Genomic DNA, 13,493 nt, shown 5'->3' on the forward strand with positions numbered 1-13,493 from the left:
ATGTCAGTTTCAATGGCTGATCAATTCCGATTGTTGTTATTGGCATTGTGTGTTACTCCTCCCTGCGATTGTATACTCCTGGTCTGCGTAGGTTAGAAGTCGCGTTGCTATAGCTAGTATCACGACGACTCGTGGACATGAGCATGCAGTGAGCCTCAGTGAGCAGTAGTACACGCAATCGAAGGAAGCGACGAATCATTTTGATAATTTCCTATCTAATTGGTCTATTCAATTGCAGTGATAGATGTGACCGGGTGATCTAGCCATGGTGAAATGAGAAGGTCGGCAGCCAGCTCCAGCCATGGCCACTCGTACTACATAACTTACTCCGAGTCAGTACGATATCTGCTTACGTAATACGTATGCACCAATCGTCAGCGGATTGCTTCCGTAGACGCTGGCGGCACACTCGAACTTATCCGCGGTGTCACGGTCTGGGCTATGTTTCGACCTCATCATGGACTCTGTACATTGCCAATGTCTTCGCATTGGCTTCTGCCTACTTATCTAGGGTCTCTCGACTTCCCTCGACAGCCGCATGTCCGGTTGGATGGGCCTGCTGCAGCCTCATTCCACACAGACAAACGTCGAGAGTCGAGACGAGCTTATCCAAGATTCCAAAGCACCTCTTTAGGACCCCGACTCCCTGTTGCGATTGCCGGTCCAAACTGCTAACGCGGTGCTTGAAGCTTGCAGTGATACCCCTGGAACGCGGTAAACAGGGTGGGTGGAGAACAGTGAAGGCTAGCTTCGGGCCTCCAGGTAGTGACGCGTCGCTACACGGGCAATTTGGAGTAGTATAATCAGCTTTCATCCCAATTATCGGAACATCGGGGGACGGCTTCTCGGGTATCGGCTGTGATAAGGCTCGTGTGAGCCATGTACACTCTGGCAGGTCTTCCCTGCCCGAGCGCGGATAGTGCGATTCCCGCTAACAAAGGAGCCTTACATGGCACAGCTTCTGCGTCGAGGAGCGCTTGCTCGTAGTGTGAGGTACGCTGCCTTAATCGTACTCTTTCAAACTGTCAATGAAGCTCACTGTCGTTGAGTACTCAGGACTCGATCGTGATCAGAGTCACGGGTTTGCGGGAAGGTTGCGTAGTTGGCAAGCTACGACGAACCACTCGCCGTTGAGATCGTCGACAATGTAAAAACAGCATGCCACCCGGACGCATACACACTGCCGCATCAAAGTTACAACTTACCCACGTTCGGTGCCTGTGGCATCGGTTACCAAGAGGATATATGTTCACAGTCACGGTGGTATGTACGTGTCGAGAAATTGGGGCCCAAGAGACCATCTCCGTTGCTGTCAAGTGTTGTTGTTCTGCCAGTAACGAGCGCCGGTCGGAGCCGCTGCGCGTCAGGGACGCCTGCAGGACTGCGGCGCGTTTGGCAAAAGGGATTTTGTGAGTGCGCGCCACCCAAAGTTCGACCGTTCTGCCTGCATGGAACGGAGGTACTTACGTCAAAGATATACTTAACAGGCACGCTCCTACCGGCAAAGACGTGAAATAAGCCGGCACTGCGCCCGTATTATTCGTGTGCTGTGGATACGAGAGTAAATGATCTACAGCCCTCTCTCCACGACATTGCAGTGAGCGCTTCTCCCATTCCACGCTATCTGCGCTGAATGCTTCGGATACGGGCCCTTTCACGCAAACGCTCGTCTGTGTGAGTGGTACGATTGACCTTCGACTTTTTAAGCTTAAGTGACACTCGTCCATCGTAGCGATTCGCAATGAATGATGTCACACTAGACTGGGATCTTTGCAACCTTCCCACCGTCGCCCGCATCTGGCAGCGAGGCCCGGACATGGGCTGCTTCTCAAACCCCGCGCGCAGTGCGACAAATCGCCAGGCGAATAAAGCGGCCGTTTCGGAAGCAGCTTCTGGCATACCTCAGGGTTCGGAGCTGGGATGCGTCTGTGTGCGCTGTTCCCATTGGGTATTTATCATCATGCTAGGCAGCCCGGCAGGCCAGTGAGCATGTCATCCCCCCGTTGTCATGAAAGAGTTCCAACGGTGAAGCTTATATGTAGAGGAACTCCACAGTGCCGCGCGGCCTCCTGCGGCTGTCGCTGTTGCAAAATATCGACCCAGGTACGATCTAGCCTGCGCGCCGCAAAGCCCTCCTACCTCCGCGTGTGAGCTCAGTTATACGTCGGTCTATTGCGAGCTCCGCCAATACATAAAGCCTGGGGGTGCACCCTCCGTGTGGACGCCAAGGCTGCAGTCCTTGCCCATCCGTCCTTTGTGATTAACTAACTTTGCCACGACATCGCCATGTATGAACGAGAGATCATCTATGCGTTGATTCTCGCAGCTCCGCTGCTCGTTCTCGTGCGGAGGAGAATGAATCCGGTTGGTTTCCCGTATGTCGCTTGTCGCTTCACTCACCTGCTTCATAGCTCTACCGCATACCAGCTGTGGGGCCTTCTGCACCCATCCTGTCCTATTGGGGCGCGCTGAAATTCTTCGTAAATGCGCGCGAGATGCTTCAGGAAGGTTACTCGAAGGTATGCCAATCATAGCTTCGAATGTGTTATTCGCCTCGATCTGAGATCATTTCCCATGTAGTACAGAGGTTCTGTATTCAGGGTGCCTCTACTGGATCGCTGGGTAGTGGTGTTCAGCGGCGCTGCCATGAATGACGAACTCCGGAAATTCCCCGATGAACAGATGTCCTTCATGGATGCTGCTGAAGAAGTAGGTCTTCCACTTTCACTCTGTGGCCATGTAGATCTTCATTCTCAGCGTCACGCGTATAGCTTGTGCAGGCCAGGTACACGATCGCGAAAGAGATTCACGAGAACCCTATGCATATTGCAGTGATCCGTGGACCCTTCACGCGCAACTTGGGCGTCCTCATGCCAGACGTTGCGGACGAAGTCGCGTCAGCCCTGCAAGAGGCCATTCCAGACGAGGGCGATGGTTTGTCTCGGCGCGCTGCCGTTATGGAGTACACTCACCGTCGGTTTCAGAATGGGTCGGTGTCGTCGCCTTCCCCGCAATGACGCGTGTCGTGTGTCGTGCGAGCAATCGCGTGTTTATCGGTCTCCCGATGTGTGAGCATAGCACCCTGAGTCTATTACTCCATGTCTTGATACGCTGCCCCAGGCCGGAACTCGGAATACCTGGAGATCGTCTTGAACTACGCTAAAGATGTCGCAAAGGGTCGCTTTATCATGACCATTACGCCAATCATGTTGAAGCCGTGCGTTGTCGTTCATTGTGTCACCTCTCGCGCGGAACCTGACCATCTGTGTAGCATCGTGGGCCGCTTACTCCCTTGGTCGAAGAATGCGCTGAAGAAATTTGCCGTCCTTGTGAGACCTATTGTCGACGAAACGTTCCGGCAATTCGAGCACCACGGAAAGGAATGGGGCGACAAACCGGTGAGTGATTCGCGTACCAGAATACTCTGCGACTGAAAATCCCTTCGTCATGTTGGCACAAGAAAAACCTGCTGACCTGGCTCACGGAAGAAGCCAAAGCCAAGGGCGTCAGAGCGGAGATCGTGGTCTCTGCCCTCCTATCAAGCAACTTTGTCGCCATCCACACATCTTCCATCGTACGTACAACTTATCTCATCTCACATCGAAAGGTCCGACCGCTCATGAAATGGGCAGAGCGTGACACATGCCCTCTACCACATTGCGGCCTCCCCCGAGGTTGTTGCGCCACTTCGCGAAGAGATCGAGACGGCCATCAAGAAGCACGGATGGACGAAGCAAGCAATCAGCGAGATGTGGAAACTCGACAGCTTCATGCGAGAGTCACAACGCTTCAACGGCACGAGTGGCGGTACGCACCGACCGACGACCGTATTTTGCGACGTGTCGTTGATGGCGATGGTTGTCTCGCAGTGTCTGTCATCCGCAAAGCCATGATTGACATCAGACTCGCCGACGGGACGGTGATACCGGCAGGCACGCTGGTCGGAGCCGCTGCTGACGCGACGCATTGGGACGACGATAACTATGATGACGCTGGCGTATTCAATCCGTTCCGGTTCTCCGACATGAGGGCAGACGAGAGCGAACGGATCAAACACCAGTTCGTGAGCACGTCGCCCGAGTACGTGCCCTTCGGACATGGCAAGCATGCCTGGTACGTCGTTTGGGTCCATGATTGCAATTTGTGCTTATTTGACTGATTCCACAGCCCCGGTCGTTTCTTTGCTGGCAATGAGCTGAAGACGATCATTGCCCACCTTGTCCTGAAGTTCGATATGAAGTTCGAAGATGACGGTCCTAGGCCGCCGAACAAGTGGTTCGCAGCGGCTGTGCTCCCTGATATGAGCGCAAAGGTGTACTTCCGCAAGAGACAGACGGTCACTGCATAGACTGTCTCGTCTGTCATCCCGACCTCCCAGATTTCCAATTTTCTGTCGCGGTTGCACTGTTGAAGTCGAGCCTGATTGACGCATTCATGCATCTGTCTGTAACTAGACGTGTTTCATGAGCCGATTGTAGACATACTTGTAGCACCTGTATTCTGTATTTCTGTACGACTTCGATGAATGTCTGATGCTCCCTTGAGGCTATGGGGTGCCGTTGAGACGTACTCACGTCCAGTGATCGAGCATCTGGTGTTCTGTACACGAATTCGACAATAATGATGTCGCAGCCCACGTTTCGCGAATTGTTTGTGAGGGCCCAAAGATAGTGTACACTTGTCATTGTGCGCGTGACGCGCTTGCTAGCGCTACAGAGAAGACTACTGCAGTCGAGAGTTCTGGTATCGAAGTCAAGTTGGTATCGTATGCATCGACCAGCGACACAAACGCGTAAGACCCGGAGAGAAAGTGAACAGAGTTTCTCGAGCATGCAGCAATCAGAAACCTCCCAAACATCCTTCATCCAACTCCGGAGCAAACGTCACGATAGCACCGCTCCTTCTCAGGGACGGCCTCCCCTTTGGCCGCCTCGGCGAACGTGGCTGAGGGCGATTCCCAGCGTTGGTACGAACATCGCCCTTGGCGGCTGATGAAGGCGCCGTGAAGGCAGGGTTCAAGGCGTGAATGGACGCTGCGACCATTGCGCTCGGGTCTGGCGGCGTCTCCACGAGGTCATCGGACTCCTCCGAAGGCGATAGGTCCGGAACAAGGATGGGCGGAGATGGAATGTCAAGCATTGTGGTGGGAACCTCGAGCGGCTCCGGGGCGCAGGCTTCGAATGCGCGCGGGTGGAAGTAGCTCCCCTTTACGTCCTCCGGTGAATCGCCGCCGCGCTCACGACTGGAGCTCCGACTGCGAGAACGGCCCCGCCGTTCGTTGTCGAAGTTCGCCGGAGGCGAGTGGAGCTTGCGCTCTCCGCGCTTGGGCAATTGGAGGTGTCCATTCGGAGAGACGATAATCGGTGCGCGATCGTAGGTCGTAGGTGAATGAGTGAAGCGCAGCGACGACATGTGGGGGGTGGGCGGGAAGTGGACGTGAGGGGAGAGTATGTAGTCACACGTCGTGAAAGGAAGTTCCTCCGCCAGAGGTGCGGGATACGAGTCCCGCTTGAGGATTGGCCGTGGTGGCGAGCGAGCGCGAGAGCGAGGAGTCATCAAGGCGGCCATCATAGTAGGCAAGAGGCTATGGCGTTATGACGAGAGTAGCGACGCGGTACTGTGGTGGCGGATGAGGGGGACGGTGCGCAAAATTCGAAGGGCTTAGCACAACGCTGAGGATGGAGGTTGCTGTAGAGGACTTTATAGGCAATTGCTGTGTGGGCGATGAGCTAAACGCCCCACCCATCATGCATCAAGATTGGAGACCCGGTCGCATGCTACCTTCGGTTAGCACAGCGTACCGACTTGGTACCGCCGTACCGACACATCCGTCGCTGTCTCCAACACTCCAAGGGCAGTAGTAGGCGCTAAAGAAGTGTCAGTGTGTCGTTGTTCCATCTGAGATGCACATACATAGAATCACGGACCCACCTAGGGAGGCAATAATCGACTCGGTCGACGCCGCGCAGAGCTACCGGCATCCTGCCTAATAGGTAAGTACACAGCATGGGGGCGGTGATCGCAACCTTCAGTCTAGGACAGTTGAGGCTTGGTTACGCGTTCTCGGTTCTAGTCAGTAGATGCCAGGATGTTGCAAGGATCGAACAAGGACGTTGCTTCGAGTCTAAGCTCGCTCTATCCACTGGGGGGATGGGAAATCGGATGCCCAGCGGTTGAGAATCATGCTCCGAGGGTCCTCCGATTGGGGCCAAGTGGAAACTACCATGTGAGGTGAGCTAGCACGATTAAGCCTGCCGTGCCGCTTAACCTAAACAGCATCGCGAGCGATGCCTTGGGGTGGTGAATTCCCCCGGAAGCCCAGTATGGCAACTTTCATCGTTCAATCAACCCGCGATTGCGGGGAGGACGAGCCCGAGATGCTAAATACGCTGCGATGTTCAATCGATGGAATACAATGCGCTAGATATGAAGATGTAAGATGCTTCCAGAGAACGTGCGATAGCCAGAGAGACAGAGACGACACCACTGTGGGGTAGTTGACCAATGAAAATCTTCCACACCCGTCATCAACTCTGCCATGGGTTCAGGTCCAGCGTGCTTGCGCCTTTCTTCCGTACGTCGCGGCTGTACGCGCTGGAAGTGAAATTCCACGGATCCCTCTCCACGTTCACGTTCGAGGGTGAAGGCGAGTGGGTGATTGATCCGTCGATACTACCGAATGTCATTAGTGAGTCTCCTGGAGGTGAGGCGAACGGATTGCGGGTGAGTGGTGATGAAGCCAAGCGATCGAATGGGGTCGGTGTCGTAGATGGTGTAGCGTCGAGGGATGCGCCTTGACCGAACATCGGTCTGTAGGCTCCAAACGCGTTGAACGTCGGTGTGGATTCTGCCGCATCAGACGGCCAGAATGAGCTGCTTGCAGCCGCTGAGCCATACGCGGGTTCCTCCGCTGCTCGCGAGGACGGCCCGGAGAACTGCGACGATAAGTCATCATCTTCTTCCCCAAGAGCCGATTCGAAGGAACGTGAACGTTGATGGACTTCGCGGCGGTCGTAGGAACTCGGGCCTGCTACCGGCTGGCTCTCCACCTGCCTCACATCATGGGAGGTGCGCATGGTAGGTGTGGCGTCGGGTGAACTCGGTACTGGCGAAGGGAGCGGCACGCTTTCAGAGCGTTGTGTTGGTTCGTGAATGCGGGGTGTGGGGAATCGATTCGGGGCTGTGATTTGCAGATCCGATGGGTCAGTGTCCTTGCCTATGACTTCCTTGATGGCTGCGAGATTGAACCCCGCAGTCGCGGGGAGAGCACTTGACACATCGCCCTCTGCCTCTCCAATGGGGGCGGACTCGGTAGCAGGGGTTGGGGGCAGAGGAATGTCAACGGCGGATGCACTGGGGGCCGACGGAGCTGAGGCAATCGCTGCCTCCCGCGGTGGTAGGTCGTCATCACCGTTACTGGACAGAGACGATCGTTTCTCTGTCTGGGAGGGGAGTGCCGATACTACTGAGGGTGGACGCGAGGCGCGCGCTGGCTCTGCCGAGTTTCTCTTCTTCCGGGAGAACCACCCGCGCTTCTTCTCCTCTTCTTCGCCCTCCCGGACCACTATCCGCTCACCCTCGAAGTCGGGCTCCTATCAAACGATGACGAATGAGACCAACCAAGCTCATCGGCAGTAATGTCACGGGCCGTACTCACCACCGGCTCATCGAAGTAGTCCGCAGAGACAGGGAAACCAAGCTGATCCAGGATTAGCGGCATGAACGTTCGATAGCTCATGTGCCCAGCGATCTTGTCCGTGACATCGATATTCTCTACTCCAGGAACATTCTCCACTGGCCGTAGTCCCGCGACTGTGTTCAAGCTACCAGCGGTGGCGCGGAAGAGATAGTTCAGCACCCAGTCATTCCGCGCGTAGCAGTTGACGAAGCGGCCGGAGACGACTGATCGCACTTCGAGCCATGTACGCTGGGGCGCGGTGACGGTTCCGCCCAAGAGGATTACGTCCTGCACGATACCGAAGTGCTTCTGCTTCGCAAGCTCGAGCAATGCATAGAAGATGACTCGAGCACCGAGCGAGAATCCGATCAGGGTGATGGGGCGCACGCCGAGGTGGCGGCGGATGAGGACGTCCGCCAAAACAAGTCCCGCGGACTTCGCTCGGTCAAGGGCGTTGGACCATGGATTGTCGATGAGGTAGCCCAACTTGGTTAGAACTACATAGCACCTCTGTCAGTGCGATCGGGCGAAGGTATGAGTCATCCAAGACTCACTGATTGGCCACTGCAGAGCACTCATCAGTGCGGTCATTACGGTGGCCTGCAGCGCAGTTTGCGCCAATTGCGTCAGGACTTCGCTCGTGAGGATCTTGAGTGCGCTTCCGGTCTCTCGAATCATCTCCGGTTCCCAGAGCACACTGAAGACGTCACCCACAACAGGATCCAGGACACTGAACGGAAGGCGAACGTCATCGTAGCGACCATTCATGAAGCTGCACTCGAGAGCCCCCTTCAGTGAGTCGACATTGCGCGGAGGTTAGCGCCGTACATACCCAGGGACTGTGAGGATACAATTCACTCGTTTGTTGTTGTGCAACGGAAGAATCTCAAATGTCCGGACGTATTTGGTTCTGTTCGCCATTCCTTGGGCAGCCAACCCCGATCCAGTGAGGACACCGCCCGTGGTAATGACGGCCGCTCCAGCAGTCCCCGCCAGGAATCCAGTTGTGCCTGTGATTCCGATCGTCGTAAACGCAGCTCCAAGGCCGGCACCGATGACGGGCGCAAGGAGACCCGCCGACAGCCCGATGACAAGACCGCCGCCTGTATACCATGAGTCCACCTTCATACTGCGTTATACTGCTACACGCACCCAGTGTAGCCAAGCCGAGCATCATAAACCGACGCCTCCGGGTCGCCTTCTGTACGCCCTTGATTGTATCTTGCTGCTCGAGCGTCTCGATGCTCTCTTCGATCTCAAGCGCCTCGGTAACTCGTCGCTCGAACTTCACGACGTCCAGCCACCCGAGTCCGAGCTTGAGCGCAACGTTTTCTAGCAGCACACGAGAGCGAGCATCGTAGACGCTATCGGCAATCAGTACAAGGAAGAGATCGCAAAGCACGGTCCACCGGATGTCTAGTGTGACATTCTTGTCCGCGGCAGACAGGTGCGTGCTGACACCGGGAACGGATTCCGACGTATCCTCCAAGATTTTCGCAGTCGTCTGCGCCGGTTTAGGTGTGTCTTTGAGTTCCGGACTCGTCGCCGCCTTGGGCTTGGTGGCTAACGAGTCTGAGACGTCCGCGGACTCGCTCTCCATAGCATCTAGCTTTGCCATTTCAGCAGTCAGATGCTCCTCGGCTTGTCGCTGAGCTTCGATCGGATCGTATTCGGGGTTGGCGACTGTGTGGGTAGTCATAAGAGCGGGTACGAGATCCTTGGCTTGGATACCGTGCATAGCGAGACTGTCGATCATCTTTTGTTCTGCCCACTCGTTTAGCATGAGATCACTCTGTGCGCACTGGACCGACTAGAGATTACCTTCAGTCGTAAGTTCCATATGGTAATATAACCGACCCATGATCTTCAGAGCCCACAGCTCCATGTTCTCAATGGCTTTCTTCAGCTCCTTGCGATTAAGGGCCTTGAGCCTGTCGGACATCTCGCGACTTGTGAGGGCGCAGAGACCAACATAGGCTACGCGCTGCGCCTCCGTAAGAAGGTCCTTCGTAGCTTGCATTTGGCTAAGCGGAGTCATGGCCTTGTCCCCGTCGAAGAGGTACTTCGTCCGCATGTGCACCTCGTCCGACTCGTCTTCTTCGTTTAAACGTAGCCGTGTGTACTCGCCTTCGTTCTGATCGACCTTAGTCCTCCACTCCTGCCCTTCGAAGTCGACATCCAGTACGTTCCCGGTCGCATTCCCGATTTGCTTCCCGACTCCGGAGTCTTTCTTAGCGGATGGGACATATTTGTACTTCTTCTGGTCCTCCTCGTCCAATCCGCCGGCGAACTCATCTGCGTCCCGGACGACCGGCATATCCTGCCATCCTTCATCGTCGTCTTCGAAGATGTCTGGCTCGATGGGTGTGATTGGGGGAGCTGCCAACACCGGCATCTCGAAACTGCGTCAAGAAACGAAAGAGATGGTCCAGTCGTACTGCAGATCGTAAGGACAGTGAGACAAGGTAGAGTGTCGCAGCTGGACTGGCGTCCGCAGGTGGCTGCACGGAGGCGAGTCGGCGTTGGTCTAGGTTCTCACGCATGCTATACATATACTTACGACATCACCCATAATTAATGAAGCCCGACAACATCGCTCGGACTTTAAGAGCATGCTCAAAGACTACAAATGCTACACGGTTAACCGCAGAATACAGGACGGACAGAGATGATCATGACTCTTTTGCCCGGGACTTCGCCTCCTCTCGTTCTTCGACCCGTTTCCGTGCCTCCGCCTGTTTGGCCGCCCCCTTCATTTTCCGCTGTCTCTTTCGGCGACCAGCACCTCTTTTTGGCCCCTCAACAGCGATGTCTTCCGCTAGTCGACGCTTACGACGGGCGATCTCTTCTGCCCTTTGTTTCTCGCGCTTCTTGTCGCGCTTTCGGAGAGTGGTCATGGAGGACTTTAGCAGTGCTCCGTAGGTCGTGTGAAAGCCTTCAAGGTCACCAGGCTCGACCTGTAGAATAGAATATTTGAAGGAGATGTGGTGAGGCAATCATTCTCTTCAATCGGGACAGCCAGGACAAGGTGCTCGTAACCTCACCTTGGTCGAGAACTTGGTTTCATTGCCATCTGTTGCCCGAACTAAGCACGGATATTCTTTGGTAGCATCGTCCTCAGACGACATGTTTGAGTCCTCCCCATCGTAGACGACTGCATGATGTCCATTGTTTTCTGAGCACGCGAGCAAAGACGAATGCAATGCCGGACGTACGTCGTTTGTGGGTAAGCCATATGCTTCCAGACTCCTTGGGTGACGCGAACAATGCAGTCAACCGCTGAAAGAACTATACCGTACAACTTCAGCGACTGTTGATCAACGAAAAGATAGCATACGTACGGTTTGGTTGTCTACCAGCTGCATTGAAGCTGGCAGGCGCAACTCAAGTCTGCATATGGAAGTCGTCACGATGTGCCTAGATGTGACAGCGGTGACCCGGCCGTCACAGGGCGTCACACCCCGCACCATTCTCTCGCCATCCCGGTGCGCTCCAGGGCGAAGCGGGCACTCTTGAGGGGCTCCCAAATTTTCGATATGCAGTTCGTTATCGTTTTCCCCGTGCAGGCTGCGGAGTCGTCGAGGTCAACTTCCGCGTGTTGTCTCTTGCCGTGTCGTTTGCAGAGCCCAGGTGCGTCTGTTATGCTTGAAGGCAAGCGGACTGCGCTCATCTCTCGTCGAGCAAGACTTAGGTTGACTGCCATGACTCAGTACCCTACTCCGACTGGCGGAGCCTCTCTCCTGCTCTCATTCAAGCTGCACAAACACGCAGTAGTAATTGTTGGCTCAAACACGCTTGCCGCCTCCCGGGCGTTTGCTGCCCTCGAAGCGGGCTCGACTGTGGTGGTAGTAGCCAATGGCGGCCTGGCCTCCGCCTGCGACGAGTTGCAGTGGAGAGCCAACGATGGACAACTCAACGTTGTTGACCTCGATCACCTTCCTTGCTCTGTGGAAGGCGCGGTGGACAGAGACGCTCAGGCTTTGGACGACTACCTGGGCAGCCTCGAGCAAATCCGATTCGTGTGCGTCACCGATACCCTCCTGAGCGGCGATTCTCGGAGTCGTCGCAGTCGTACGTCCGCTCAGCTCATAGCCCACGCATGCCGCCTCTGCAATATTCCCCTGAATGTTACTGATATGCCGGACCTATGCGACTTCTCATTCCTGTCTACTCACCGCTTCCAAGATCACGAGACGGGGACTCCAAGCTCTCTTCAGCTTGGAGTGACAACGAACGGCCAAGGTTGCCGCTTAGCCAGCAGGTTACGGCGCGACATTGTCGCGACACTGCCCAAGGAGGTCGGCGGAGCGGTCGCCAGCTTTGCTAAGCTGCGCTCGATGGCAAAGTCGTCGGCTGACGAGGTAAACGAGGAGGTTGGTGCAGAATTCAATGAAGAGGCAGGCCCGTCTACCCCAAACCAACCCGTGGCGCAGCGACGTGCAGACGAGACCGCTGGAGAGGGCGCGCGGAGACGCATGAAGTGGGTTGCGCAAGTCAGCGAATATTGGCCGATCCCGAACCTCGCGAAGATGTCATCAGAAGACATGGCCGGCATTCTCGACGGTCAAAATGGATTCCTCAGCAACGCATCAGTACCAGCACCAACCTCGCAGGATCTACCCTCTTTGCATAGTTTGTCTTTGTCGCCTTCTGCGCGCAAAGGTCGGATCTTTCTTGTCGGCTCTGGACCAGGCCACCCGTCCCTCCTAACTGTTGCAACTCGGGATGCCCTCACGAAGCATGCCAACCTGGTGCTGTCGGACAAGCTTGTTCCTGCAGCTGTCCTGGCGATCATTCCATCTCACGTTGAGGTTCGTATCGCGCGCAAGTTTCCAGGCAATGCAGACTACGGCCAAGCGGAGCTGATGGAAGCCGCGATTGACGCAGCGAGGCGTGGTCTCACGGTAGTGCGGGTAAGTCGCCATGTGAGTGTTCAGGGAGACGGCTTTCTCACATGTAAATACAACAGCTCAAGCAAGGCGATCCATCCGTGTATGGACGGGCAGGAGAAGAGATCCTATACTTCCGTGAACGTGGATTCGAGCCCATCGTCGTTCCCGGCGTGAGTTCGGTCCTCGCTGGACCGACCTTCGCAGGCATACCCGTCACACAACGGGGCGCGGCCGAGTCCTTCACTGTATGCACCGGAGTTGGCAGAGGAGGGAAGCAGGTCCAGCTACCTGGATACGTGCGCAGCCGTACCTTGGTCATCCTCATGGGCGTGGCACGGTTGCAAGAGATGATCGAGACACTCCTCGCGGAGTCAGGAGAACCTTCTACGCGGCGACACGGCGCAGCATTCCCAGCCTGTACACCTATGGCCATCGTGGAACGGGCATCTATGCCTGACCAACGTGTCATATCCTCGACAATACGCGACATCGCTGCTGCCTTGGAGAGCGGCGGTGAGCAACGGCCACCTGGAATGATCGTCGTCGGATGGTCAATTCTATCGTTGTGGGGGAAAGGTGATGTGACCGTGCTGGAGTCTGGGGCTCCGGAGCGCGACGAGGAGCGAATAAGGGCTTGGTTAGGAGAGCAGCGGTGGAGGATAGTGGATGGGTTAGACAACGGGTGGGCGGACCTCTGAACCAAGATTAATGTAGACTTTCCCTTTGTCGCCTATTCTTGTCATCTTCTAGTCGTCATGCTATGTTTCTTTGCCTCGTACACGATCCTGTGTCGGTAATTCCTTGAACTTGGGGCTCTTGAGGCCGCTGAGTAAGTGGCCTAGCCGCTATTCCTGTCAACCACTATTCCCGTCAATTGTCCAACAGCCAAAGCCACGGCCCACCGAGGCTCAAGCGCTCACCTG

The 13,493-nt window shown here is 55.6% G+C and overlaps 5 protein-coding genes across 5 annotated transcripts; 2 read left to right on the top strand and 3 right to left on the bottom strand.

Moving 5' to 3' along the window:
- Window positions 1-2,146: 2,146 nt before the first annotated feature.
- C8Q71DRAFT_757917 (cytochrome P450) lies at window positions 2,147-4,596 on the top strand. The gene is made up of 11 exons (XM_047923715.1): window positions 2,147-2,364; window positions 2,412-2,519; window positions 2,581-2,709; window positions 2,772-2,934; window positions 2,985-3,068; window positions 3,121-3,217; window positions 3,272-3,398; window positions 3,461-3,574; window positions 3,633-3,807; window positions 3,870-4,113; window positions 4,168-4,596. Exons 1-11 carry the CDS (start codon window positions 2,287-2,289, stop codon window positions 4,346-4,348), a joined length of 1,500 nt encoding a protein of 499 aa, XP_047779540.1. The 5' UTR covers window positions 2,147-2,286; the 3' UTR covers window positions 4,349-4,596.
- Window positions 4,597-4,839: 243 nt separating this feature from the next.
- C8Q71DRAFT_706633 (uncharacterized protein) lies at window positions 4,840-5,556 on the bottom strand (the record flags this gene model as incomplete). Its single annotated transcript, XM_047920516.1, has 1 exon — window positions 4,840-5,556. The coding sequence occupies one exon, from the start codon at window positions 5,554-5,556 to the stop codon at window positions 4,840-4,842; it is 717 nt and encodes a 238-aa protein (XP_047779541.1).
- Window positions 5,557-6,283: 727 nt separating this feature from the next.
- Window positions 6,284-10,265, bottom strand: C8Q71DRAFT_809630 (DUF726-domain-containing protein). Its single transcript, XM_047926039.1, has 6 exons — window positions 9,500-10,265; window positions 8,831-9,442; window positions 8,511-8,781; window positions 8,233-8,450; window positions 7,658-8,175; window positions 6,284-7,592 (listed from the first exon to the last, which is right to left on the bottom strand). Exons 1-6 carry the CDS (start codon window positions 10,071-10,073, stop codon window positions 6,528-6,530), a joined length of 3,258 nt encoding a protein of 1,085 aa, XP_047779542.1. The 5' UTR covers window positions 10,074-10,265; the 3' UTR covers window positions 6,284-6,527.
- Window positions 10,253-11,072, bottom strand: C8Q71DRAFT_757922 (signal recognition particle SRP9/SRP14 subunit). Its single transcript, XM_047923716.1, has 4 exons — window positions 11,020-11,072; window positions 10,894-10,966; window positions 10,723-10,832; window positions 10,253-10,635 (listed from the first exon to the last, which is right to left on the bottom strand). The coding sequence occupies exons 1-4, from the start codon at window positions 11,041-11,043 to the stop codon at window positions 10,351-10,353; spliced, it is 492 nt and encodes a 163-aa protein (XP_047779543.1). The 5' UTR covers window positions 11,044-11,072; the 3' UTR covers window positions 10,253-10,350.
- A 63-nt stretch (window positions 11,073-11,135) lies between these two features.
- Window positions 11,136-13,428, top strand: C8Q71DRAFT_757924 (uroporphyrin-III C-methyltransferase). The gene is made up of 3 exons (XM_047923717.1): window positions 11,136-11,308; window positions 11,370-12,591; window positions 12,648-13,428. Exons 2-3 carry the CDS (start codon window positions 11,380-11,382, stop codon window positions 13,266-13,268), a joined length of 1,833 nt encoding a protein of 610 aa, XP_047779544.1. The 5' UTR covers window positions 11,136-11,308; window positions 11,370-11,379; the 3' UTR covers window positions 13,269-13,428.
- Window positions 13,429-13,493: the final 65 nt, after the last annotated feature.

Source organism: Rhodofomes roseus, assembly GCF_022264815.1.
Source record: "Rhodofomes roseus strain CIRM-BRFM 1785 chromosome Unknown C8Q71scaffold_9, whole genome shotgun sequence".
NCBI lineage: Eukaryota > Fungi > Basidiomycota > Agaricomycetes > Polyporales > Fomitopsidaceae > Rhodofomes > Rhodofomes roseus.

Coding starts and splice junctions, on each gene's coding strand:
- C8Q71DRAFT_757924 (XM_047923717.1), top strand. CDS start 11,380: ATGACTCAGTACCCTACTCCGACTGGCGGAGCCTCTCTCCTGCTCTCA. Junction 12,592..12,647: donor GTGGTCTCACGGTAGTGCGG/GTAAGTCGCCAT, acceptor TAAATACAACAG/CTCAAGCAAGGCGATCCATC.
- C8Q71DRAFT_757917 (XM_047923715.1), top strand. CDS start 2,287: ATGTATGAACGAGAGATCATCTATGCGTTGATTCTCGCAGCTCCGCTG. Junction 2,935..2,984: donor CATTCCAGACGAGGGCGATG/GTTTGTCTCGGC, acceptor CGTCGGTTTCAG/AATGGGTCGGTGTCGTCGCC. Junction 3,808..3,869: donor CTTCAACGGCACGAGTGGCG/GTACGCACCGAC, acceptor GTTGTCTCGCAG/TGTCTGTCATCCGCAAAGCC.
- C8Q71DRAFT_809630 (XM_047926039.1), bottom strand. CDS start 10,073: ATGCCGGTGTTGGCAGCTCCCCCAATCACACCCATCGAGCCAGACATC. Junction 8,782..8,830: donor GCTCGGCTTGGCTACACTGG/GTGCGTGTAGCA, acceptor CATGGTATACAG/GCGGCGGTCTTGTCATCGGG. Junction 8,451..8,510: donor TGTATCCTCACAGTCCCTGG/GTATGTACGGCG, acceptor TCTCGAGTGCAG/CTTCATGAATGGTCGCTACG.
- C8Q71DRAFT_757922 (XM_047923716.1), bottom strand. CDS start 11,043: ATGCAGCTGGTAGACAACCAAACC. Junction 10,833..10,893: donor ATGGCTTACCCACAAACGAC/GTACGTCCGGCA, acceptor GACATCATGCAG/TCGTCTACGATGGGGAGGAC. Junction 10,636..10,722: donor AAACCAAGTTCTCGACCAAG/GTGAGGTTACGA, acceptor TCTATTCTACAG/GTCGAGCCTGGTGACCTTGA.